The sequence below is a fragment of the Patagioenas fasciata genome, chromosome 1 (assembly GCF_037038585.1).
Source record: "Patagioenas fasciata isolate bPatFas1 chromosome 1, bPatFas1.hap1, whole genome shotgun sequence".
Taxonomy (NCBI): Eukaryota; Metazoa; Chordata; class Aves; order Columbiformes; family Columbidae; genus Patagioenas; species Patagioenas fasciata.
This window is the reverse complement of record NC_092520.1, coordinates 98,540,872-98,567,761: the sequence shown is the minus strand read 5'-3', so window position 1 is coordinate 98,567,761 and position 26,890 is coordinate 98,540,872. Positions and strand designations below refer to the sequence as shown.

Here is a 26,890-nt window from a genome sequence, read left to right as displayed (position 1 = left end):
GCCTGCAAAATATTTACTTCTACACTGGAAGGCTATAATTATCTCTGATACCAGAGCAACTTTATACTGTGCTAAAACCTTGCTAGTATTTCCTCCACAAAATCACAAGCTTTGACACAGACAGTACTTAAGCATTACCACAGGGATATAGGAAAAAAACCCACAGATACAAGCTGAAGAGCAAGAGAGGAATTACCTTACTGTGCTAAGGTCATCCAATAACCTCTTTTGCTTGCAGAACAAAGCAAAGTCAGTCAGATTTCGCTCTGCTTGGCTTAAAGGTTTCTCAATATTTTTAAGTTCTCCACATAACCAGACACAAAGATTAGAGGAAACACTTTTAATTATACTTGTATAAGCACGAAAGCGTACTGTTGATTTAGAAAGAGTTAGAAAAATGCACAAAATGTACATCTACATCGGCATAAGAAATTAAATGTAATAAAACCTACATCAGAGGTTTTTGTTCTGCAAGAAATGTTTTCAGTATCTAAGTAAGTTTTGGAGTTGAAACAGTAATCCAAAAGTAGTGCCTCGCATGGATCAGATTATTCTTCTTTGCCAAACAGATCATCCAGAAGAGGTAAGTATTTGATCTTTTTCACAGGAAGGTATGGTGGTTGTTCACCCCACTCATCTTCATTCTGAAATTAGTAACCCAGAGAATATCTTAGAATATTGAAAACAAAAATTAAAAGCTAGTCAACATAAGATTGAATAAGCTGCTTCATTTCCAATTACAAATCCGCGAAAAAGTGGACCTTTATATAGCATATTCTCTTAAAAGATTGCTACATGCACATTTTTATCAGTCTTGCAGAATACTTAATTAAAAATATTTTCTATCATTAGCCCTTTTTCACATATTTTCAAATTAAATAATGTTATCTTTTCTTCACTAAACTACTTATACTTGCAGGTCTTGTAAGTCATCTAAGTTTCAACACCAAAAATCATAGAAAATAATGACACAGAGGGAAAGAATTTAAAAGTCGGCTAAACAAGCACAACTCTGCTGCTAAAAATCTATCTGCCACATACAGGTACTGTAGCCCCAAAATATTGCTTTTAATTCATGGTAAGTCACAAAAAGAATGACAATTGCGTTTTAAAGTTGAACAAGATTTAAATCCCTTCCTTTCTCTGATTATTTCCATTCCATATTGATCTCTTCATTAAAATATTCTTGTACCGTACCAAAGATAGCCTAGATATTGCAGCTAACTAACAAAATAATCAAGTCAATAAAACTCTGTAAACTATATACTGGTACCAATTTGGACTCAGTTCATTAAAAATAGTGCTATATATCAGTATGACAGTTACAGCAAGGCTTTGGAGCTGATGAGGAACTGATTATCCCAGCATGATGATGACTGATTATAATTTCTAGTGATGCTCTTTCTCCCTTTTTGATTTCAGCTGTAACTTTCCTCCCATAACTCCATGTGCCATTCTCAACTGGGGCTCTTGGGTATAGGCCACTCCTGTCTTCTTCATACCCAAACAAAACATCATCTCTTATGCTGCTCAGAACAAATGTTTCACCACAAATGTCCACTTCAACCTCCTGCTTGTTTCACAAGCATGTTTCCTCCACACCTTCAATTTGTGAAGGCTGACTCTTGGTTCCACGGCCATTTGCACCCCACCTTCACCCCATAGGAGCCATCTCCTTCCCTCACCTTCCAAAAAATCAGGTCACGCTCAATGGCTAGATAAGCCATCCTGTGAGGGGGAAAAAACAGCCAAACATGTTCAACAGCAAGGGGATCTGTGCCTCTGCTTCTTTCACCCTTGCTTTTTGTTAGAGAGCTTAGCACAATTTTCAAGGTAAATATCCGCCAGGCACAGGCTTTGACCCTCTTTTGCTGTGGTACCAAGGCTCATGAGGCTCCTTATCCTGGTGCAATCTCCTGAGAGCAGTCATTGTTTAAATATTGAGTTATAACTTAAGCACAGAGTTCTTCGCTGAAAACAAAGAATACCCACTGAACAAAACCTAATGCACACTTTGAACCACAGGACTGCTGTATAAAACACATGCAAGGCCTTTGATTTTATCTGTACAAGATGGAAAATTCTTCTCAATGACAAGGTGAAAAATAAACCACCGTGGAAAGCAAAGCAAACCAGCAGCATTGGGCTCTTGTTAGACATCACCAACAGTCTGAGATCCTACAGAAGAACAAGCTGGTGAGTCAAGTGAGAGGAGTCAGGATAACAGCACAGTACTTGAGGAATATTGGTTTAAATGATGTCACCACCGAACTTGAATTTAAAGGAATGCTAAGTTTCTAAACAGTCTGAATGCAATCAAACATATTGTGTACAAGCATAGCAACACACTGGCTGGGCCAGAACTGGAAAACTACGTGTTGGTAGAAGGGCTTCAGATTTATCTGTTACAAAGTTGTCAAAAATCGGCATAATTGCCTTAAGCACCATCTATTTTAAAATGTTCCATTCAGCACAAGAGGGCAAGATTAATCTCTGCAGTTTGCTGATACCACATTGTTATTTACCCTAAGTAACAGGCTGGTAGAGACGTACAAAGTTGATCCACCAATACTACTCTTGCTGTATGCCCACCAGTGATGTGGTGTATCATGTACAAGTTTCTATGGAGTTGTAAAAAGTACATTGCTATTTTCTGCAGTGTCAGTGGAGTTTAAAGTATTTCCTGACTACCTCATCAAGTAATCAGATTGTTTGACAGGTGACAATGATATTTGTGGGTTAAGTGGTACTCACACCCATCGTTCATGGACAAATACACCTGTCTCCCCTTCTCTCTTTTTTTTTGCCTTCTAGAAAAATGTCGCAGAGATGTGACACCTGTTAAGCACAGGGGTGTTACAGGGCTCCTTGTCCCTGTTTGTCTTCTCTGCTTCCTTCCAAACCTCCCAGAAAAAAATTAATTTCTTCAAGAAAACAGGCACAAATATGCAAATATGAAAACTGCTGTAGTCTCCATTGGATAAGGCAGTCATGTTAAAGTTGGACAAATCATATCAATATACTGTACTGTTCCTTTGCTGGAATACACTGGTTTTACCTTGGGAAGAACCTTTATTGTCTGGAAAGCAGGGATTTGATTCTCTCTCCAGTTCAGCCCATCCACAAACTTTTTATAATCCACTTGCTTATGATCATCTTCAAGCCTAAGCAGAATAACCGTAAGATGATTCAAGGTTAAAGGAAATTTTTTCAAAAAGTTGTGTCATGTTATCTACAGCATACTAATACATTACCTTGAGGATAATATTTTTTTACTCCTTTATTACCAAACACTTGCAGGAGTACAGAAAAACACTACCAAACTGTCAGGACTTCTATATCATACATTCTACAAACACATTGTGTACAAGCATAGCAACACATTGGCTGGGCCAGAACTGAAAAACTTTTTGCACCTTATTATTGTTTCTCCTAGTAGAATTCAACTTCTTTAATGTTTATTACATTTCAACTCATTTCATTTTACTTTTGATGCATTGCCCAATCTTTTCCAGCACTGGGATCTGACAATTGTGATGAATTGGGATGACCAGTGTATGGTTCCTTTATGTAGAAAACAAACAGGTAGAATGATGCAAGATAGCTGTGCTATAACACAAGTGACCTACTTTATATGGTTTCTACAATCATTTCCTGAAAATAAGCAACCCTTCAAAAATGCTGTTTGCACACACCTTGGGATCACTGTACAATTGACAAACACACAGCTCTCTAGCCTATCAAATAATAGCCAGAATTAAGTCACAAGCTTTGTCATTTGGTTGTTGTTTTATGGCATTGTCCTTTATTTCTGTGGAATAAATACATATTTGTGTCAGTTACGAGGGTCCCCTAAATGCATGAAGATACATATGCTGCCAGCTAAGGTCTACAGACACATGTGGAATATGCTATCTCCCTCAAATTTCTAAAATCATTACTCTGCATTAATAAACCCCTTGGGAGCAGATTTGTAAGCTACATCATCCTAAATCATCTGCCATTGATTTGGATGAAGCAGCTTCAGAAAAAAAGTCCTCAATTCAGCAAAACACTTTGGTGATTAAGGCACTCGGGGACCACTGTTTTTCAGTGGGACTAGTCACATTCTCAAAAGGTATTCAAGACCTGCCACTACCATGCAAATCATTCTTAAAATGGACAACTTAACTGCTCTGCTATAAATACTGTCCTAGTAGCTCCTGTGAATGATATCTGTCTCACCTTAGACTACTTGCATACAAAAGGGACCTGTTTTAGGCATATAAGCACACCCTGCACGTGTCTGTGCTTCACTGAGGTCCACAGAGAGACATATACAACTAGTGAGACTCAATACCTATTCTTTGGTGGAAAACATCAGGTTAAACAATTCTGCCCTGTCATCTGGTCACACAAATACTACTGCACAGGAGCAAGATGATCTTGAGGAAACAAGTCTTCCAGAAAAGCATTTTATCATTTTCTTTAAGAAACAGCACTGCACAAACCATGGGCCTCAAAACCCTTCAATCACTGCAGAGGGTTCTGGTAAAAATTAAGCATGAAGGTACTTTAAGGGAGAATTTACAGCACAAACTTGGAAAACAATACTGAAGAAGAGAAGAAATAAATCTAGTGACAAAAATAAACTGCAATAAACTGCAACTCATCCTCTCCTTCTCCTCCCCCCACATCTTTCACTTCATAGTCAGCAGGAGAGATAATAATAAAATATACTGAGAGCCATAAACAGAGATGCTAGCGATAAACTGGGATGTTAAGTACAGTGAGTTATGCTGAAGATGAAAGCGAAGTCAGAAAAGAATGCTACTGTTACTAGTATTGAAGAGGAGCCTGAAACATTGCCATGAGAAACCCTCCTATGATAGCTTGCTTCTTTATTAGAGCTCACAAGCAAGTTAACATTTTCATAAAGCCTTACTTTTGGGGAATACATCAAATATAAAAGAATATCATCATTCCCGCTTCTTGTTCCAGGCTTTTGCAGGTGGCAATTGGGAAAAGAAAGGAGTTTTGCATTAGAAGTAACAAGACAATAAAAAAGCTTATACCTCTTGGAAAAAAAAAAACTATGGCACACAGATTTTGAATTTCAGAACTATCATGACTATTTTTTTCTTTCACTATATATGCATTTATCTTTTGCTTGTTGTGGAAAGTCAAAGGATTAAGTTTACTGCCAAGATGCAAAGTTGCATAAGCAGGATTTTTAAAGCAGTAGCGAAGGTGTGTAACTGCTTAAACTTTACGTTGAAGCAATGAAGTCAAGAAGAGCATTGCTTCTGCTTTCAACACACATTAACGAGGAGAAAAGACCTTTGATGTGACAGTACTATCGAACTGAGACAACAACACGGACATGAAGTTAACTATAACCAAACGTTTTAACATGGGCAGAGGAAATGGGATTTCTGGAACTCATATATAAATAGCTACAGAAAGCAGCTTAAAATATTACTCCAGGATAATCCAGAAAGAAGAAAAAATGTACTCTTTAGATCTCTTTCCAGCTATGACTTATTGTATCAACCTACTAAAAGCACACACTTCCAATTTGGCACAGAGCATTCAGATGGACTGAGGAGATGTTATCAATTTGTGCATTATTAGGACAGAGATGCCATACATTTCAGTGGCTGGAGTTAATATGACTGAAGCTGACCATGCTCTCCAGGAAAGGAAATTAGATTTGTCTTATCAAAAAGATGCAACAAAGATCTCTTGAAACCATGTTTCATTTCAGTTTTGGCCTATGACTTCACCAATGCATCTGGTTTTAGACTATGAAAGCCACTCCCCCATCCCTATTGTAGTTTGCAGACCTTTTTTTATCTTTGAAATTACACAAATAATCACACGTTTCCATTTCTAAAAATATATATTCATAATGAAATACTCCAGATGTGTGAAAAATCTGGTTAAATCAAATTATGGCCATTCCTGAGGATGTTTTGCTGAGTAAAGGCTACTTACAAATATTTTTCTTTCCCATCAAGAAATCTGCAACCCAAACATTTATGTAAAAAGTTCATGTACATGTAGAGTTTTTTAAATTCCTTAGTTTTTGATAACATTAAGAAGTTGATCTGATAATAAGAGATGAGAAGCATCATGCTAGTGCCTGGGTAACACAGGTATACACCTAAATTGTCATAAACTGCTCATATGAAAAGATTTAAAACAGTAAGCACAGACAAATCTATGCAGCTGATTACTATGAATTAAGTAATTGTGTATACATTTATTCATGTCTTGAACAATTAGAACTTAAACCATCAGTTCCTCAGCATACTGAATAACAGAAATAATTTCTTTTAAGAGATCCAAATGTTAGTGCTACAGAGTCTTTTCACCACAAATGGCACAGCGAGTCTCTGGCATCAAAGGTAACAAGCAGAAGACAGAGCGCAGAAGAAAGATCTTGTGACCATTTCCAGGACACTTGCTGTAGCAGGAAAAGAGGGTTTGCTTCCTGGAAGAGACAGGTCAGCCCCAAAAAAACCTTACAGGTAGGTAACTAGGCAAAAAAATTATTACCCAGTCACAAACCAGGGAAGAGCTGAGCAGGCAGGAGTGGCCAGGCCTGGCCTATTAGTCACTTGGGAACTGGGATGACCATGTAGGAACCCCATTGCTGTCGAGCGTGGCTACCTCAGCCACTGGAGATTCACTTTTTCAACATAACAAGGCCCTCTCTCCAGAGTCCAACAGAGGTAAAGAACTACACAGCCGCTTTCACCAGAAATTAAAATAAATATTTTTTAAAATAGGACATATGCTTGACAACTAAACTAATGTGGAACAATCAACATATAAAACTCGTCAACTCATCATCTGTTTTTCCTTCTCTCCATTTCTTTCCTTTCCTTATCTGCCAGCTGTTTATATACCCTCTGAGGAAGGACTGCATCTTTTTAAGTCCTTGTTAGCATACAATTAGCATTGCAGTAAATAAAAATAACAGAAAAACAAACCTAAATTCATTACTTAGGCAGTTTAGCAACATATATTTATTAAACAAAGTATAATTGTTCATTATGCCTGCATAAATTTGAAGAAATGTTTATAATGACTCTTGTGGTTTTCTGGCAGAAACAATGTACCATCTGCATTGCTTAATACATTGTGATTAGAAGTCTGTATTGCCCTGTGATTAAAAGCTGAGAAAATGCTGATGGAGAAAGGAAATACGTTTTAATAAGCCAGCTCAGGTAAACTGGAAAAATGGACACATTGTCGGGTACCTAAATCCTACTATTTCACCATCCTGCAACTAAAAAGGGTCTTATGAAACCTCAGTCTTTGTGCTAATTCTCTCTGCACTCTGTGAAAACTGAATGGTCTTTGGGTACAGTAAACAAAGCCTTGGGTCATCTGGAGGTGACCACAAAATTAGACAGTAACTTCTAGTCCCATCCCTTGCTTTTAATAAGTGACAGATAATTGCAGTATAATTTACAAAAGTAAATAATAAATACTTTTAGAGTATTACCTTTCAAAATGGAGAAACAGAGCCATTAAGTCCTAGAAAAATTCTTTGCCACCTAATCTTGGATAGCAAAGCTGAATAAACACATAGTTTCAGCCTTCAACTATTATCTGATCACATTGTCTAGCATCGTTTTATAGCTGAATAGAGTCCAGCTAGTGCATTAGCTATATATAGTGATTTTGTGGGAATCAGTCCAGCAACTTTTATTGTACCACTTTCTTCCTTCATAAATACAGAAACAAACCAGAGGACCACCACTTGATTAAGAAGCATCAGTGGACACAAAATTAAACAGTTTCTTATAAAAAAAAAAAAAAACCTAACTAGGGAATGAATATTGTTGACAAACTTTGCTCACACTGAATTACATACTTTCCAGGAGCAAGACTGTTCTTCACTAACAATAAACCTGCCTGTTTCCTGACTCTTCAGTCTAGAAGAAAACTACAGGAAGCGAGCGGAAAGGAAAACTCTAAATCTCATTCAGCCAATTCCAGTCTTTGACTTCCAGATTACTGGAAATTAACTCCTATTAAATAGACTTCTAACAAATCTTGCCCTGACTCTGTAACAATAAACTTCCCAAGCAACGCCAGCTGCACACATTGTTAAGAAAGAATGTGACAACCTTCCTTCTTACCTGCAGTGCAGTGACTCACCACATGAACTGCCATCTTTTGAAGCAGTTGACACTGTAACTCAGACCTGGCATGACACATAGCACTCCATCATGTGAAGTACTTCTCACACTGATTTCTGAGGCCCAGCTGCACACCATTTACCCTTCTCCTACAGAAATTTAAAATACAGGCAGCCCACAGCCCCTTTAGAGACAAAGGGAAATGTATGGTAATTTAGAAATCCATCTCTTATACAGGCTGAGTAGATAACTCCTCCATTGCCTGCAGAAAGAACCTACAGCTGCTGAATCCTAACTCAGCTGTCATGGTACCTGGCTAAAGCTGGACGAAATCCAATCCTTAGACTCCTTGTCTCCGAAGCTTATCTCTAATTTTTATTATCGCGTACTGGGCTTTCTGTTTTTAGCTGCCTACACTGAGACTCTTAAGGAGACAAGGCGTTCATTTTACAAAAGCTTTCCCTGGTATAAATTCACAAACAATAAACATGTCTCTGGAGCCCATGATGTGTCAGGCTTGTCTGTTTTTCATCAGCATTGAGTTAGTACACGAAGGAAAACCTCTAGTCCCTTGTCTGTGCATCTATTCAATTTCAGCTTTTATGAAGTGGAAACTATGAGAACTCCTTGTCTAATACGGGACGTCAACTGTCCTCCAACACATTTTCATTGGGCAGCTTAGTGGGAGTTCTAAAAAATGAGTTTTAGATTAATGCTAAAATTCAGACATGCTTCTGATGACAAATGCTTGTAACCTGTCAGAAGTGATGAACAGCAAATTGCCAAAGTCATCTATCTGGCTACTGCAGGGAACTATTCTGTAAAGTTTTGGTATGGAAACAAGGGCTTTGTGAAAAATAGCCCCTCAGGCTTCCTAAAGCAATCTTCTTGATACTGACTTAAGTAGAAAGTCCTGTTTGCAGTACAAAGATGCTGTATTAAAATGGATAGCGCATTTCTGCCTGACAAGAGTGTTTTCATTATCTGATAAATCCAGATGCTTAGTTTGCAATTCCTCCTGAAATCAAGAAGCATTTCTACCTGAAAGCATCTAAACATGACAGAAGACAAGACCTGCTCCTGTTTTTAACACAGTATGGAAGCACAGACAATACATTTAATGATTTCCCACAAGGAAGAGACCAAAGAGCAAGCATTTAAACCTATTACCATAAAATCTGGCTATGAAAACCAAACTCAACATGACATGAGTGGTCAAAACACCACAGGTTTCCCTGAACTTTAGCCTTTAATACAAGTGTGTACTGAATATTAGTTCTTTTCCACCTTCTCCCATCAATACAGCTAGCCAAGCAATTAGTCTCAAAACACTTAAATGTGCTATAGAAACATATCAAAACCATGCCAACACTCCTTTTCCTTTTTAAAAATTACAGTACGTTTCAGGTGAGATTAATAGCAGTAGCAAACCACTTTTATTTACTACTGATGCTGTCTACTTGATTCAAAGACATTTCATTGTATTCATCTTGGTATGTTTCTTAAAACTCACGTAATGTGCTTTCATATCATTATTGCTTTTACCTTACATATACACAGGAAGAGCTAATTAAAAAAAAAATAAAAGAATCTCATTGATCACGATAATATTGGTAGCTGATTCCCATAAGACTAGTTCCACAGAATTCTGTCAAAACCCAGATGATCTACCATGCCAGATAAAATGAAGTTGCTAAGATGGATGCACCTCAGCTTATAAATACTCTGTAAATAGGAAAGTCCACACATGTACAGGGACAAAATCAGTATCACAAAATTAGTAATGATGTTATATAAATGACAAATTCTTAGGAACTGTGTATGCAGTAGATACTTAGCACTGATTTGCACCCATGCCTGCAGGTCATACTATCTGCCCTTAACTTACATGGTCAGTAAAAGTTGCAGATCCTCATCAGCCAGCGGCAACTTAAAGGACTTGCAAACAGTCCTGCATGTCTCATGGGGCAGCACTCCACATCTACACAAACAGAAAAATGGGGAGAAGTGTACATTAGGTACTTTCCAGATTTACTTCAAGTGAATGTTGCTGTGAATAGGAAAACACCTGAGGAATATTGGGGTAGAGGTAAAGAAAACAAAGTTTAATGAAATTTTCTTATTACAAAGCTGAGAAACTTGAAATGCACATGGTGGCCTGCCTCCCCAACACTGAGGTCCTTAGTGACTCTCTGTGATTCTCTATCTGTGACTTCAGAGAACAAAAGGGGTAAATGAGTCATATAAAGAATCAGTTACAAATCCTTTCTTTCTTCCCTTAAATCACTGTTATCGCCTTTGATTTAAAATAGTGTCGGCCTGTGAACAGGCATCTGATTATCTCATAGAACGTTCAGTACAGTAGCTATAATTAAAAGTCCACAAACAAAATGAAAGAGAGACAAAAAAATCTATCCTCTCCTTGTTTACTGTCAAGTACTGAGAGAGGTTTAACATTACAAATAATATTCTTTGGTTTTCTCAGCAACAAACAGAAAGTAGGTAGGTTTACAAGCAGACCTTCCCAAATAACAGCTTAGAATAAACAGAGGAAACTTACTTTTCACAGTCATTGTATGTAAGCACCGCAGACAGTTGTTCAAAATTGTCAAAGTTATTTTTCTTTAGTTTTTCTTGAGCCACTGCAAGGAGGTAGTGGAGGTCTATTTTGTATTCATCTCTCACACCATAATAGTGCCCAAGGGTAATTACTTCATGTTCTGAAAATGCTCCATCAGTGATACTGACAATCAAATTTCTGTTCAGGAGAACAACAGCTTACATTAGTGTTAAGTAAAGTAGTTAAAACCAGTGAATAATCACTAAATTTCGGGGGAGGGGGGAAAGGATTAAAATGCACTTGTTAAAAAATGTTGTATTTAGATCTTTTAAGAATGTATCCACTTATATTTGAAATCCAGATCTGTTCAAGGAGGTGTAATGGCAATTATCTGAACTCTTAAATTTTTGCAGGACGTCCATATTTTGTCATTAGTTGGCTACACCTACAAAAATACTTAATAATAATGATTGAAGTCTTTTAACTGGAGATGCCATATTGGCATGTAATATTAGCAGAGATCATTTTTGTCATTGCATTTACCCAACAAGACACTCAATTAGTAAGATATGACCCTGTTTTGTTCCTAATTTGCATTCTGCAGCACATGATTAATTCTCTGTAAACACAAAGTATCCACAATAACAGTTGCATAAAAAAGAGAGAGAGAATTAACAATAGCAAAGGAGAAGTAGGGCAGAAGATCCCAGTAGAGAACAGACAAATCAAGTGTCAAGCCACACTTCAGGAAGTATTGTGAAAGCTGGCCCTGCTGGGTAGCTTTTGGGGGAAAGCTGGAGGAAGGGAAACAGAAATTGGTCACAGAGAGAGTGCAGAAAATCACAAGCCCTCTTGGCAAGAATGGAAGACAGAACGCAGCAGCAAGACCAGTTTATGCTTGGACACTGTCAGCAGAGAATCAAACACCATGCAGGGAAGAGCCTGAGATGCGCTCTTCCACGATTGCTTGTGCTGCCCAGGCAAATCAGCCCAGTCCAAGGAAATATTCCTGAGATCCACCTGATGGGCCAGTGCTGGTACTGAATAATTAGTCATTCCCGTTAATATCAAGAATTTGTTACTTGTATTAGAGCTGGAGTGATTTCTGGGCAAGCTCCTGAAGGCACTTGTAGTATATCAGCAAATGGACACAGGCTTTGGAGCTTAAGAAGCAGGACTAGTAATTACAGTTCAGAACAATCTCCTTTTGCTTTACATTATTGGTGGAGGGAAGGAGAAGGACTAATTTTAAAGACTACATTGTCTTTGCAGTAGGGGCTTTGCTGCCTTTGATGATTACAGCGTTCTTCATATGTCCTGGATGTTGACAGAACATTAGAGAGGAAAAACAACAGTAGCAAGGTACATGCCGAAACCTAGGAGGCTTCCTCCTCTCCTGGAACAAACTGGCCTGGACCACAGGTTACCTCAGCTGTTACAAGGCCTCTCATCAAACCCAACCTAGTGTAACTACATTGCCATTATCATCGCAAACATCTGCCTCTGGCGAACTCAACATAGGCCCACTGGCCTCAGTCAAAATTAGATTAATTATAGATAATACTTGTGGATAAAGTGCACTAAGAATAAATTTCACCAAAATTGCTGATGCAATTAGAGCTGTACATTGTGGTACCCTCAAGGGTACTGCATCACTGTTATTATATATTGATCTTTGAAAACAAGCAGAACAAATTATTAGTTCTGACACAAGACTCAAAATTCCAGCTGCAGAATAGTTAAATCCTTGAATGCATCTGATAATCGGTATCTTAACATCCACATGTGAACTGAAAGCAGAGGAACTTAGTACCCTTCCAAACAGCAAAATTTTATCAACAATTTTTCACTTGCTTCCTCTCAGAGGTTTGTGCAGTCCTGTTCAAATGAAGATATCTCTTCAGAGAACATGATTGTGCTTACACAGCTATTCAAAAAAAGGATGCTAAATACTGTATGGTGTCTACCTTGATTCAACTGCTGGGTATTTTCATCTTAAATAAATCAAAAAGATCCTGTATTTGCAATAGCAGGAGATAAATATAAAGAAAAGACAAGTTGTTGACAGTAGCAAACCTTATTTGAGATTATGCAAACTCAGTGACCAAAACTTGGTCCACCTACCAATATTATAATTCTCTTGTCATTACTACTATTCCGCTTACTGAATATTATTATTTATATTGTAGCAGCATTTAGAGATCCAGTCAAAACTCTTTCCTACAGTAATGCTACTGCAAGCCCAAAGAAGAGGCCAATACTGCCTAAGAAACCTGGCACTCTAAACGCTTGGGCTGGTGAAACTGAAGGCACGTAGGTAATATCACCCATCTGAGTATTTCCACAAGCTGGATTTCTACACATGGCACCAATTTTTCCAGTGTCAGGATTTTAAAGGTCTTTTATTTTCTCAAGCCAGTCAGTGACAATCAAGGCAACAACACTGCCAGATAAAATTATTATCTCATTTGGGAATTAAGCAATATTCTAGTGATTGCTAGGGACTAATAAGCAAGACCAAAGATTCACAAACAGAATTACATCTAAGTTCCTCCTGACAAAAACAAGCTGCAACAATTGTTCTCACAGCTTAGTTATATTTTGGCTTATTTTTTTATTTTTTTCGTTTTTTTTTTTTTTTTTTTTTTTATTGTTGTTATACAAGAATAAGACAGATTGCAATCTGAATTTGGTAGGCAAAGAATAAATAATAATTAACTGCTTAAGAGAGCTGTTTCTCAAGCTGAATTGAAGACAGACAGCTTTGTTAAACTCACGTGGTTCTTTGTCTCTAACAGCAAACAGTCTTGCCAGTAGCTTAGGAGAAAACCAGACTGGATAGGAACATGTGATGCGCAGGCACCTAAGTTTTAGGGGTTTCTTTCCTTCCCTTTTTAAAAGAGCTTTCAAGAGTTTTAACAAGAGCTTAGGGAATAGCTTCAGTGTACACCACGTATTTATTTCTTGGATCACGTGCCACAGACTTGGGTTCTGAAAGTAGTGGAAGTAAACTGCATAATAACAATTCTGCTTCGCTACATCATACTTTTAAGTGTATTTTAAAATGCGGCTCATATAAAATTACATAGGTAGAATCAAAGAAATCTGAACAGCCAAATTCATAGCACAGTAAAGCTTTAGCTGTATTTAAGATAAGAAAAGAGGATTATCATGCTGGTTGAAGCCGTCACACAGATAATTGCCTGTACTAAAAATAATGATTTGTAGTCAGTTATAATCACAAAATGCCACAACGGATTAAAAATAAGTAGTGATGTACCTAAGGAAATACAAAACTGAAAGAAAAATACATATTCTATTCATAGAAAAATAACTTTGACTTTTCATAGATGCAAAGAAGTGTTCTTGCCTCCAGCATTAAAACTGTTTTTTGTTTTTTTTCTAAAATATTATACATAGATTAAAAAAAAAAAAAAAAAAGAGAGCCTTTGGATTATTGGATATCACATCAGTGGACAGAAACAAAATCTACTATCACTATAAAGCACAAAAGTTAAATGTTTCTTAGAGGCAAATTCTTCCTCTGGCAACGTGAATGCTTCCTGTCAGACCCCCCCAGTCACACAGCAGGAGAGACATGGATGACTGGTAGGTGCTCAGACTGGCCCAGGTGAGCACAGAGGCCAAGAAAGCATTTACTGCACAGATTCTGCTGCTTTCTCTCATGCTCATGGTGAGGGCTACTGCATTTTTGTTGCTGAAACCGAGTGCCTCATTGCTATATAACTAGACCCATGGCACAGAATAGCACTACCCTAAATTAAATAGCCGGGCTGTACACAGCTGAACAGAATACGACTGTGATTAAATTTACACTCAAATGAGCCTCTCGTTGATAAAATAAAAATTCTTCCCTGCATTCTACAACTGTGCTCCACCAATTTTGTCATGCAAATCTTGCAAAACTTTGACTTGCTCTTAGTGTGTGTAAGAAGATAAAGTTTTGTAGAATATTATTTCATAATTGGAATTTAAACCATAATAATTTTATTTTAAACAGTTATTGTGCATATAAATTAAAAGTCTTTTCCAAATGCTATAAATTTTCCCCAGATATACATTAACTCCCCATTTTCTCCCCTTCTTACTCTGGTAATAACATCACTCTCCTCTTACTGCAATTAACAATCCATAACCTTGCTTCTGTTGAGTAAAATATCTGAGTCTAGAAATATTGTGATCAAAACTATGGCCTCTTTTAGTTTAAATCCTACATTTTATGTTCTCATTTCTGAATACCATCTTGTTTTAATTTCTCACTGCTTTCACTCTGAATTGCTGGAAGAACCTTCTACATATATTCTGATGTGCTTCAGAAACAATTTCTGCCTTGGTGAGCATTCCTGTAGGGATGCCATTCTACACAATATACATTTATCTATATGCTTTAGTTATTATGACAGTGCCTAAATATGTGTTACCACTGTGAAAACCAAAAGCTTCTAGGTAAAATCTCCTCCTCCGTTCTACATCATTAACTTTACCAGTACCCAACACAGTTCATATGCTCAAGTACTCTGGCTGTGAGATGAGATCAACTGAAATCAGCTTCCATTTCAACATGATTTCCTCTTTCAAGTACCTATAGAATCATAGAATCGCAAAACCATTTTGGTTGGGAGAAACCCTCAAGATCACCAAGTCCAACAGTTAACCTAATACTGGCACTAAACCGTGTCCCTAAGAGCCTCATCTACATGTCTTTTAAATACCTCCAGGGATGGTGACTCCACCACAACCTTGGGCAGCCTGTTCCAGTGCCTGACAACCCTTTCCATGTGGAAATTTATCCCAATATCCAATGTGAACCTTCCATGGCGCAACTTCTGGCCATGTCCTGAAATCAGCTTCCATTTCAGCACGATTTCCTCTTTCAAGTATCTACACATTTGCTCATTGCCATATCTGGATCACTGCCAGAATCCAGATTTCTGCTGCCCTTATCTATGCTGAAATTACTACGCAAGCATTAATTATTGCTCTCACTACTGCTTTCCAGTCTTTTTTAAAGATGCTGGCCACTCCATCCTATAATTTCAATACACTTTGGTTCTGTGAAGACTATCAATGATTCAAAACCCAAATAACACCATTTTCAGGAGGCAACTCAATCATTCTTTCTTGAATTTCAAAACTACTAATTAATTTGTTTGACTCTCGGGATGGACTTTATTTTTCAGTGTATATATTACTGCTGACATGACTTTCTTCACAACACCACGTGCCAGCTCCATAAAAAGCAGATAGTTGTGCTTTTCAGCTTACTTTAAACTATCACATTTCTCTTTTTTCCTGGAGCATGGATTCGCTTTCTTTCTCACACAGTCTCCAAGTAAATGCAAAACAAATGTATGCCATTTGTCAGCTTACACGTGCAGAAAGCATCAGGAAACAGTCATGCTCTATACATTTTGGGGGAATGTGCCTTCATTAAATCTCAAAAAACAAAATCCACTGTCTTACCTGAAAGGGTCATATTCAATCAACTTGGTATGCTCAGGGTCAGCAGCTGCAAACACCTGTCTGATTTCTCGAGAACGAGGTTCAGCTATGTCTTTCAGTTTCTTGATGATGACACCAACGTCAGCCATGGGGAACTTAACAAAAGAAAGCAAGACATTGGTTAGAAAGAAAGGCACTTTGCAACCAACTATGCATGCACCAGCAAGAGTTGTCAAGATGCAGGACAATGTTGCTAAGCAGCTAAGTACTACTAGTTTCTTCATTGTCTCACTTCAAATGCATAAACCAGCACTGCGTTAAGTTTGGAGGGAAGTTTACTACTGAAAAAAAATGCTTCCTGCTGAGAACAAAAAAAAATGAAACAAAAATCATCACATCATGCACTCTCAGAAAGATTATTCCAGCTACTTAAAAAGGCATCCACTCTTACTTCAAACCCTGAATTGTTAAAGCAGAAGCACAAACATTTCAAGTACAGTTCTAACAACCTGGTCCTCACTTTATGTTGGTGCATCTCACTTAATTCTCAATTAATAAAATTCACCATGTTAAAACTAATCTTTTCATCATCAGCTCCAATGATCTGTTGAACGGATATTCATATTAGATTGAGTATGCTGTTTTGCATACTCAGAATTAGCAGATTGAAAATTTGTCAGGAACCAATTGTTCCTATCATGTAAGAAGAATGCTTATTTCTGTAAATATAGGCCACTAAAATAAACTTAAATTTAGATAAACAGAACTGGAGCACTTAAGCTTCCACCCTACATTCATATTGTTGTGCTAGAGCTCTAGCAAAGATTTATTTGCTCCACTCTTCTTTAAGATAAAACATCTATGTATTTAGTCATTAAATAGGGATTGAGTCCAAGCATGAATATCTGATACACCCACTCATCTGCCACGCTCTACCTAACCTATAAAATGTAACGAACTGTCCAAAAATAGTTTTTTACCATTTCTTCCAGTAAGTAACATTGTTTTAACTAGAAATTATTTGAAATTTGTTGTGACTGGTATTAAGGACCTAATCACAGTAAAGATTAGGCCTCACTCTCAGTTATGCTGAAGTCTGTCTACAGCATTGTATCCATTCAAAGAGATCTAGTAAAGGGTATTTAAAGTCCCTAAGACACTGCCAGAGCAGTATAGAGTGATCCAAGTTTACGAAATACCTCAGAGGTTGCAGGTAACATGCTCATATTTAGAGAATACAGTTGCTGCATGCGTCAAAACTGCCCCAGGTTACAATCATGGCATGCAATGCCATGCAAGGCATAGAGTGTGGAGCAGCTGCACCAGCAATCAAAAAGTTCCAGACAGCAGCTTTCTCAGTCCCCTCCCTAAGCTGTTATTGTTTGAGTTGTAAGCACACAGTTTTGTTGAAAAAGCAGGAAGCAGAAATTGCAAACTGATGGGACAGAAGGAATCAATTACCAGAGTATTTAAAGATGGACAAAGTGTTCTGTCTATTAAAAAATCTCCCTTCTCTACATTATCAAAGCAGTTATTTTTACATCTTTTTTCTAAACTACATATTGCAAACACCTACATAGACATCGAGTATCCAGGCAGCATGGCAATAACTCTTTACCCACTTTCCCCCATTGTCATGCAATTGCTGACATGCTAGTAGTCACAAATCTAGTTCTGTTTGATTGTCTTGCTTAAGTCAGAGGTTATTATGTGGAATTCAATGGAAGCAAAACCAACCTCCATGTTTGCGCTGCAGAAGAGTACAAAATTTGAACAATGAGACTGTTTAACAGACGATTAATTCATTTCCAAGGAGGTACAGGGATGTCTTCTTTGAAAGAGCCCTCCTCAAACCTGGATAATACCAGCAGGACTGTGCACAACATACATGCTCTGCTTTGCAAGCAAATTTACACGTTCTAAACGCAAGTTTTTTCCTCAAATTGGATAAGAAACTAAAAGTGTTGAAAGTTTTGAGAATTAGATCCTTAAAGTTACTTTCAGCACAGGCAGCAATCAAAAATTACAATACTCAATGTTTCTCCCCCCGGTAACTTAAAAACAATATAATAAATACAATTCTGAAGTAGAAACATAAAACTTTCCAAATATCTCATTTGGTGTCAAACAAATGTTTCAATGATGGCAAAATCAATTCCCACCTGCACAATGATTACCAATTAAAATTTCAACTAAATAAACATACGCCTATAGAAATGTGGTCAAAATGCATTTTCCATCTGGATTTCTTTCACCAGTTTTCAGAAAAAATACTGATGCATTCTACTGAAAGAAAACCTTTGTTTATTCAGAAGGAAAATTTATTTTCTAATTTTAGAAAAAAATGACAAATAGTAATCTTAAAATTGTTTCCCCTTCTTCAAGCCATCTTCTTCTCTTCTCTAACAATTGCTGAAGTTCTTGCGATTTGAGTATGAAAATCCCTGATGCCCTGAGGCAAACAGGGTTTGTCCTTACTTCTGGAGCTCTATTCAAAGGATGTGAATAAAGCATCTATCACTGGGAGAATAAACCTTTTTTTCTACTAGCTGTTTTAAAGTGATAGATGTGCAAAGAACATTTCAAAATTCACTTTAAATAAGTACTTTTAGTGTTGCTTCCTCCCATTTTGCAGATTTTATTTTGATAATATACAACCATTCAGCCTGGAAAACCAAAATCTCATCTCTTTGATCCAGGATAATCAATGCAAAAAAAGCAGTTCCAAAGAACACTTACAATCTAATGATGCACTCTGCATTTTGGAGAACAGCTTTGGTTTTGACTCTGCTCAGAGGAGAAACAGCCCAGCAGTAAGAAAACGTAATGCATACAGCTTTGTATTTTACTGCTTAAAGCATTTAGCAGTCATAGCATTTCACATCAACACAAATTTTGCAGACCTTTCTCACTATTCCAGGGAAGGCAGGTGGTGCTAACTCCACGTTAATTTACAGAGAAATTACACCGCTCTGCTATTTCCATTTGAGTGAGAGCAGCATGTGTGGCCCAAAGGCAGCGGCAGGGTCAGGTTGCTTCTACCTCTGCCTCAGCAGCATGATGGCATCAAGACTCGCAGTCCTTGAGGCTGTGCCAGGCCTCCTGACGTCTTGGGAGTCCTGCAGGTTCCCTCACTTTGGTAAGCCAGCAGACAGGGAACAACTAAAACCTGCACTAAGAACCTCCTCCCTTCTCCAGTCACAAAAGATCTGGACAAAACGGCAGACAACAGTATCTTGTGGTATTTTCTGGGTATTTTCTCTAGGTGTACTCTTAACAAGCCTTAGCAAAAGGATAGGTCTGGGAAAGGTCTGCCGAAGGCACAGTTCATGCTGCCACCTCACCATGAGCTATGAAGCTATGCATGACCCCAAAGTCCCCAGAGTACAGCCAAGTCCAATGGCTGATGTTCAAGACCATCAAGCTATGACAAAGCAACAATCCAGAAGCAGGATTGGGATGTAGAAATGCCTTGGCTTGTGGGCTGATGCTTTCTTAAGATCAGTCTCAGAGTGACTGGGTCAGAGTTGCATATAACAGGAATTTCCAAGTATTTCAGTGTCCATTTATTCAAATATTGTAGCACAAACTTCACCATAAACAACAACAACAAAAAATCAACATTTCTTACCAAACCAATATAAAATCCCACAAAACACTCTGCAACTTTCCTAGGGTTCTCCATCCCCGTATTGTTCCTTTTTTGACCTCTGTGACAATTGCTATAGAACAGCGAATTACCTCCTATTGGATAAAGGTCTGGCTTTGGCGAATGAAGGCTTCTTTATCAGCCATTTGTGTAATGACTGGTAGCATTAAGTACGCATTAGAAGAGGCACCCCAACTCTCTATTTATTGTTGCTCTCCCCTCCGAAGGCAACACCAAAAGACAGTGAAACTCAGTACAAATTGTAAGCTTGAATTACTGACTGTGATATGAATTTCTAATATTACAAGAGAAATATTTTGGCAGATAAGTATGTATGAACCCCCAAAAATGAAATCAGGGAATAAAGCAGCCTCATCAGTAAGACTCTAAATTGGACGTGCCCCCATTTTGAGTACTGTGCACTGCTCCAGCCTCGACATCTCACAGTGGCCTTGCAAGAACAGACTAAAAAGAGCGAGACTCTTATCTGAATAGGATTGAGATGAGGGGAAAAACGCGTGGGATTTACAAAATTACGAAAGTAGTGTATAAGGTAAATGAGGATCTTCACCAAGCCCCAGAACACAAGAAGTGGCACCGAAACTAGTGGGAGGTGGGTTTAAAACAGATAAAATATATTTACTTCTTTTATCATATATTTTTTTGCAAAGCAGGCAATAAACTTTCCAACTTGCTGCCACAGAAAGCTGTGGAAGCAGACAGTATCTGTAGGTACAACAAGGCCTGCATCAATTCAGGGACAAAAGGTCCACAAACAGCCTCAAGAATGAATAGGCAGGGCTATACCTTCTCACAACCCCTAATACAATAAGAGTGAATGCTGAGAAAGTAGAAGGGGAATGGACAGTAAAGAGTGAACCAGGCTTGCATGTGCTCCCTATGTAGCATCTCCTAAATCCATCGCTACACAGAGAGCACTGAGCTGTGAACTTTAGGCGAAGAAACTAGGCATAAATAATTCTGAAAAATAAATACATATGATACAGTACTTAAAGGTAATAGAAAATAACAAGAGCTGCTTCACCTCATTTGCATGCTTCTCCATGTAGTTGAATGTGTACTCATCAGCACCCACCAAAAGAAAGTTGTGACCATGGAAACAAACTTCAGCTCCAACAAACAGATCCTGAGCCTTGAAGTATTCAGATGGCTCACTCTTAAGGAGCTCCTGCCCAGGCTTCTTAATGCGACCTCTTTCCAGGAACTTCCCACCAAGTATCCCTATGGGAAAAGAATTGTAAATAATTAATTGTGGCTTTACTTGGGGGGGAAAAAAAACCAAAAACCTGATGAAAGAAAACCCGAAAAGCAGCCTGAACCAGCTGGTTTGTATTTAAACATCAGTTTTCATCCTTGAGTTTCCTGTCTCATAATAGAGTCTTCCCTTCCCCCTCATTACTAAGAGAGAACTGTCTCTGGCAGCGGCCACAGCAACAGTTACATTGTGCATACTGTGTGACATGTCTCATTTGAATGCCTGCCAAACACCTTCCCTTTTTTTCTTTTCTTTAAAATGGGACAGAAATGTACCTCTTCAAATAGTTCCCACAACCCTGTCGTCAGCCTTGAGACTAACCCTTAAGAAACGTTAAGATGCAAAATGTAAGATGTTGGCAATTATTCTTGAATTGTTAAAGCAAAAAAGAAAAGAAAAAATCACAACTTAGAATAGCACAGTTCTACAAAGATCATGAATTCCAGTGCACTATAAATCTAATTTGTTTTTAAGGGCTTTTGAATGTTAAAAAAAAAAAACACACAAAAAAAAACCAAAAACCACACACCACAGAAGTGACTGACACTGTCTTCCAAATACTGTTCTGCCAATGCAATTTAATTGCAATTTGTTATTTCCTTTGTGTGCTGGGTATGTCACATTATTTCTTTTCACATTATAATGATTTTATTCATGCCACTGGAAAGTGCATGCAGTGCTCAAGGGTATGTGAGATACTAAAAGGAACATTTCGCTTTACAGTAATATCTTCTGGTGCACCAGAAGTTTGCCTTCCATATACCAAGCTTTCTAGAAAGCATTCTGTCACATGTTTGGTTTCATCAGGATATGTGCCCTACAACAATTCTGGAGTGCCTGGGGTTCGCTTCCTGTTTCTATTTGAGCTTCCAAGCCAAAAGTCAAAAAGCATACTTTAGTAACATTTAACTATGCCTTACACATTAGGTAGAGAAGCAAGTCAAATAAAAGGCTGAAGAACAGTGTAGTAAAATGTTTTTTATAGTCAAAATTATAAATGAATGTGAAACCCAAACTACTTATTAAACGAGAATTTGGATCAGATGTCTGTCTTAATTGCTTTACTAGCACCATAAAAGCAAAAGACAAAAACCACACTATGGTAATGGTCAGGTCTAGCTTGAATAAAAAAAAATATTCAAATCATTAACTCTAATCTTAACACATTCTTTTTCACTTAGCTATTAAAACAAATATGAAATTTTAGGTTATATAATCCTGGCAACTATTTGTAATATTTAAACAGAATGGGTCACTGTAGGATTGGAATTTCACTCCTGTCTCTGCATTTCCCTGCAACTGGGCACTTAGATTGGAAATTTACCTTAATACCTCTGTCCCATAATTGTTTTTAAATGTTACAAGCTAGCACATTTCACGTGGTATAAAGAAAAACAACAAAAAATGTCTCATTAGTTTAGAGATTTTATACAGAAACCTGATGAGATATTTTGATGGAAATCTACAAGAGCCAGGCTCAAAGCACAAAATAAACAACAGAACCAAAGACCCTCTTCCATTAAGATCAGATCAGACCTTGCAGGTGTTTGTACAGTTGTTGGCTTGGTCTTACACTGAGTAAAAAGGGAGTTGTGATCTCCTACATGGGGAGCCAAAGTTCTCATTCTTTGACCCCCATCTCAACAAGTGCTTCGAGATGTCCAGCTCTGTGCATTTCACAGTGTTCAATAGAGTTACTAACTTCCCTGTTTGACTAACCTGATCTCCTTCTACAACAAGGTGACCCACTTAGTGGATGAGGGAAAGGCTGTGGAATGTTGTCTACCTAGACTTCAGTAAAGCCTTTGACACTGTTTCCCAAAGCATTCTCCTGGAGAAACAGGTTGCTCATGGTCTGAACTGGCATATGCTTCTCTGGTTAACAAACTGGATGGATGGATAGGCCTGAAGAGTTGTGGTGAATGGAGTCAAATCCAGTTGGCAGCTGGTCACAAGTAGTGTTTCCCAGGGCTCAATATTGGGGCCAGTTCAGTTTAATATCTTTATCAATGATCTGGAGGAGGGCATTGAATACACCCTCAGTAAGTTTGCAGATGACACCAAGCTTGGTGGGAGTGTTGATCTGCTGGAGGGTAGGAAGGCCATCCAGAGGGATCTGGACCAGCTGGATTGCTGGGCTGAGGCCAATTGTACGAGGTTCAACAAGGTCAAGTGCCAGGTCCTGCACTTGGGCCACAACAACCCCAGGCAGCACTACAGGCTTAGGGAAGAGTGGCTCGAAAGATGCCCAAAGAAAAGGACCTGGCGGTGTTGACTGACAGCCAGCTGAACATGAGTCAGCAGTGTGTCAGGTGGCCAAAAAGGTCAACAGCATCCTGGCTTGTATCAGGAGCAGTGTGGCCAGCAGGACTAGAGAAGTGATTGTGCCACTGTACTCAGCATTGGTGAGGCTCCACCTTGAATCCTGTGTTCAGTTTTGGGCCCCTCATCATAAGAAGGACATTGAGGTATTGTTTAAATTTACACACTACATGCACTGGCTAGAGCTGCCCACAAACCTTGGGATCTTGCTGGTGCTATGAGTAGGTTCCTCACACATGTCACCATCCCAAGGATACTTTGTATCCTTCTCTTGTCTATTGGAATAGATGTATCAGCTAGGTTGGATGGGGCTTTGACAAACCTTGTCCAGAGGAAAGTACTGCCCATCCATGGTAGGTGGGGTTGGAACTAGATGATCTTTACGGTCCCTGCCAACCCCCAAAATTGTACTATTCTATGATTTCAGCCCTACCAGGACCTGCCTGCACCCCTACTGTGCTATTCTGCCTGCCACGCACCTGATTTCTGTTGCATAGAGTTTCCCCCTGTACTCCACGCTGGTGAGGCCACACCTTGAATCCTGTGTTCAGTTTTGGGCCCCTCACAACAAGAAAGACATTGAGGTGCTGGAGAGAGTTCAGAGGAGGGTGACAAGGCTGGTGAGGGGTCTGGAGCACAAGTCTGATGAGGAGTGGCTGGGGGAACTGGGGCTGCTCAGCCTGGAGAAAAGGAGGCTGAGGGGAGACCTGATCACTGTCTACAACTACCTGAAAGGAGGTTGTAGCATGGAGGGTGTTGGTCTCTTCTCCCAAGTAGCAAGTGATAGGACAAGACGAAATGGCCTCAAGTTGCACGAGGGCAGGTTTAGATCTAACGTTAGGAAAAAATTCTTCACAGAAAGGGTTGTCAGGTATTGGAACAGGCTGCCCAGGGAAGTGGTGGAGTCACCATCCCTGGAGGTGTTTAAAATACGTAGGCAAGGTTCTTAGGGACATGGTTTAGTGGTGGACTTCGCAGTGTTAGGTTAATGGTTGGAATCGATAATCTTAAAGGTCCTTTGTAACCTAAATGATTCTACGATAATAGTGTGAAGTACTTCTCTGCAACCTTCAGGTTGCTGGATTGAGAAACGTAACAGCAACTTTATTACTTCCATTTTAGGACTGAGATTTGGAACATTTTTGCTTGCCAATTTGTATCAATTCATGCAAATAAAAAGGCAAAAATAGCCCTTTAAACCTGTACACAAAAGCCATGGTCATGTCGTCATTTTGGGAGCCATTTACTGTTTTAACTCATCCCCTCTCTAAGATGTGATCAACCTTACTCTTCTCACACTCCATCTGCTTCAACACTTTTTCTTCTCACACACAAATGTTCTTTTCACTCCCATTTTGCATGCCTTGCTTCTTTTTCCTAGCCATTCCTATCTAACCTCTGCAAAGCTTTATTCTTAACCTCAAAGAAACCCACTCACTTTTCCTTCAGACATGACTAAAATCACAGAATCACAGAATGTTAGGGATTGGAAGGGACCTCCAATCCTCCCACCGGAGCAGGAACACCTAGATGAGGTTACACAGGAAGGTGTCCAAGCAGGTTTTGAATGTCTCCAGAGAAGGAGACTCCACAACCTCAATGGGCAGCCCGTTCCAGTGTTCTGTCACCCTCACTGAAAAGAAGCTTCTTCTCAAATTTAAGTGGAACCTCCTGTGTTCCAGTTTGCACTCATTACCCGTTGTCCTGTCATTGGTTGTCACTGAGAAGAGCCTGGCTCCATCCTCGTGACACTCAGTCTTTACATATTTATAAACATTAATGAGGTCACCCCTCAGTCTCCTCCAAGCTGAAGAGACCTGGCTCCCTCAGCCTTTCCTCATAAGGGAGATGCTCCACTCCCTTAATCATCTTCATGGCTCTGCACTGGACTCTCTCCAGCAGTTCCCTGTCCTTCTTGAACTGAGGGGCCCAAAACTGGACACAATATTACAGATGTGGTCTCACCAGGGCAGAGTAGAGGGGAAGGAGAACCTCTCTCCACCTACTAACCACCCCCTTCTAATACACCCCAGGATGCCATTGGCCTTCCTGGCGACAAGGGCACAGTGCTGGCTCATGGTCATCCTGCTGTCCACCAGGATCTCCAGGTCCCTTTCCCCCCCACTGCTCTCCAACAGGTCAGTCCCCAACTTATAGTGGAACCTGGGGTTGTTCCTGCCCAGATGCAAGACTCTACACTTGCCCTTGTTATATTTCATTAAATTTTTCCCTGCCCAACTCTTCAGCCTGTCCAGGTCTCGCTGGATGGCGGCACAGCCTTCTGGCGTGTCAGCCACTCCTCCCAGCTCGGTGTCATCAGCAAACTTGCTGATAGTACACTCTAGTCCCTCATCCAAGTCATTGATGAATATATTGAATAATACCAGCCCCAGTACTGATCCTTGAGGCACTCCACTAGATACAGGCCTCCAGCTGGACTCCGCTCCACTGACCACGACTCTCTGGCTTCTTCCCTTCAGTCAGTTCGCAGTCCACCTCACTATCCGATCGTCCAGACCACACTTCCTCAGTTTAGAAGCAAGGATGCTCTGGGAGACTGTGTCAAATGCTTTACTGAAGTCAAGGCAGACCACATCCACCGCCCTGCCATCATCTATCCACCTGGTTACGTCTTCATAAAGGGCTATGAGGTTGGTTAAGCATGACTTCTCCTTGGTGAAGCCATGTTGACTGCCCCTAAGGACCCTCTTATCCTTGACAGGCCTTCAGATGGCAACAACAATAAGTTGTTCCATCACCTTTCCAGGGATGCAGGTGAGGCTGACCGGTCTATAGTTACCCGGGTCCTCCTTCTTGCCCTTTTTGAAGACTGGGGTGATGTTTGCTTTTCTCCAGTCCTCAGGCACCTCTCCTGTTCCTCACGACTTAGTAAAGATGATGGAGAGTGGCCTCGCAATGATGTCAGTCAGTTCCCTCGGCACCCGCGGGTGCATCCCATCAGAATCCATGGATTTATGTATGTCTTGATTGCTTAACTGGTCCTTAATCCAGTCCTTATCAACAAAGGCAAACTCCTCCATTGTCCTGACTTCCTCTGGGGCCTCAGGGCAGGATAAGGAAGAGATAGAGAGAGAGAAGAGAGGGGAGAAGCAACAAAAGAAGAAAGTTGGAAACAAAGGAAATTCTACAGTCCCAGGCCTCTTCTCAACTACTGCTCTACCTCCCCCCCAACCCTACTTCATATCCTGCCTCTTCAAAGCTGTTCTCACTAAACTCTCCAATGGCTAGTTCTCAGCCACATCCTTCCACTTTATATTTCTACCACCTCTGAAAGTCAGCTACTCCACCCACTTCAACATCCTAAGCAAGTTAAAAACTCATTTCCTTGCCTTTCATATGCATCTTAAAGCATTTCTTACTGTTTGTATGCAAATTTGCCCATTTATTGTTTATTGACTAGCAATGTTCAATGGACTCCCAGCTGCAACCCCAGCATATATTCTTGTTCCAAAACAACAAGAAGC

General features: G+C 39.3%; 1 protein-coding gene across 1 annotated transcript in view; it reads right to left on the bottom strand.

The window, feature by feature from the left end:
- Nucleotides 1-342: 342 nt before the first annotated feature.
- Nucleotides 343-26,890, bottom strand: part of EFHC2 (EF-hand domain containing 2) — a 67,603-nt gene continuing 41,055 nt past the window's right edge. The window contains exons 10-15 of the mRNA XM_065851276.2: nucleotides 20,853-21,049; nucleotides 16,180-16,313; nucleotides 10,696-10,893; nucleotides 10,024-10,116; nucleotides 3,059-3,164; nucleotides 343-644 (exon numbers count right to left, since the gene is read on the bottom strand). Of these exons, the coding sequence (XP_065707348.1) occupies nucleotides 549-644; nucleotides 3,059-3,164; nucleotides 10,024-10,116; nucleotides 10,696-10,893; nucleotides 16,180-16,313; nucleotides 20,853-21,049 (824 nt within the window). The 3' untranslated portion in view covers nucleotides 343-548. The remainder of the gene's footprint in view (nucleotides 645-3,058; nucleotides 3,165-10,023; nucleotides 10,117-10,695; nucleotides 10,894-16,179; nucleotides 16,314-20,852; nucleotides 21,050-26,890) is intronic.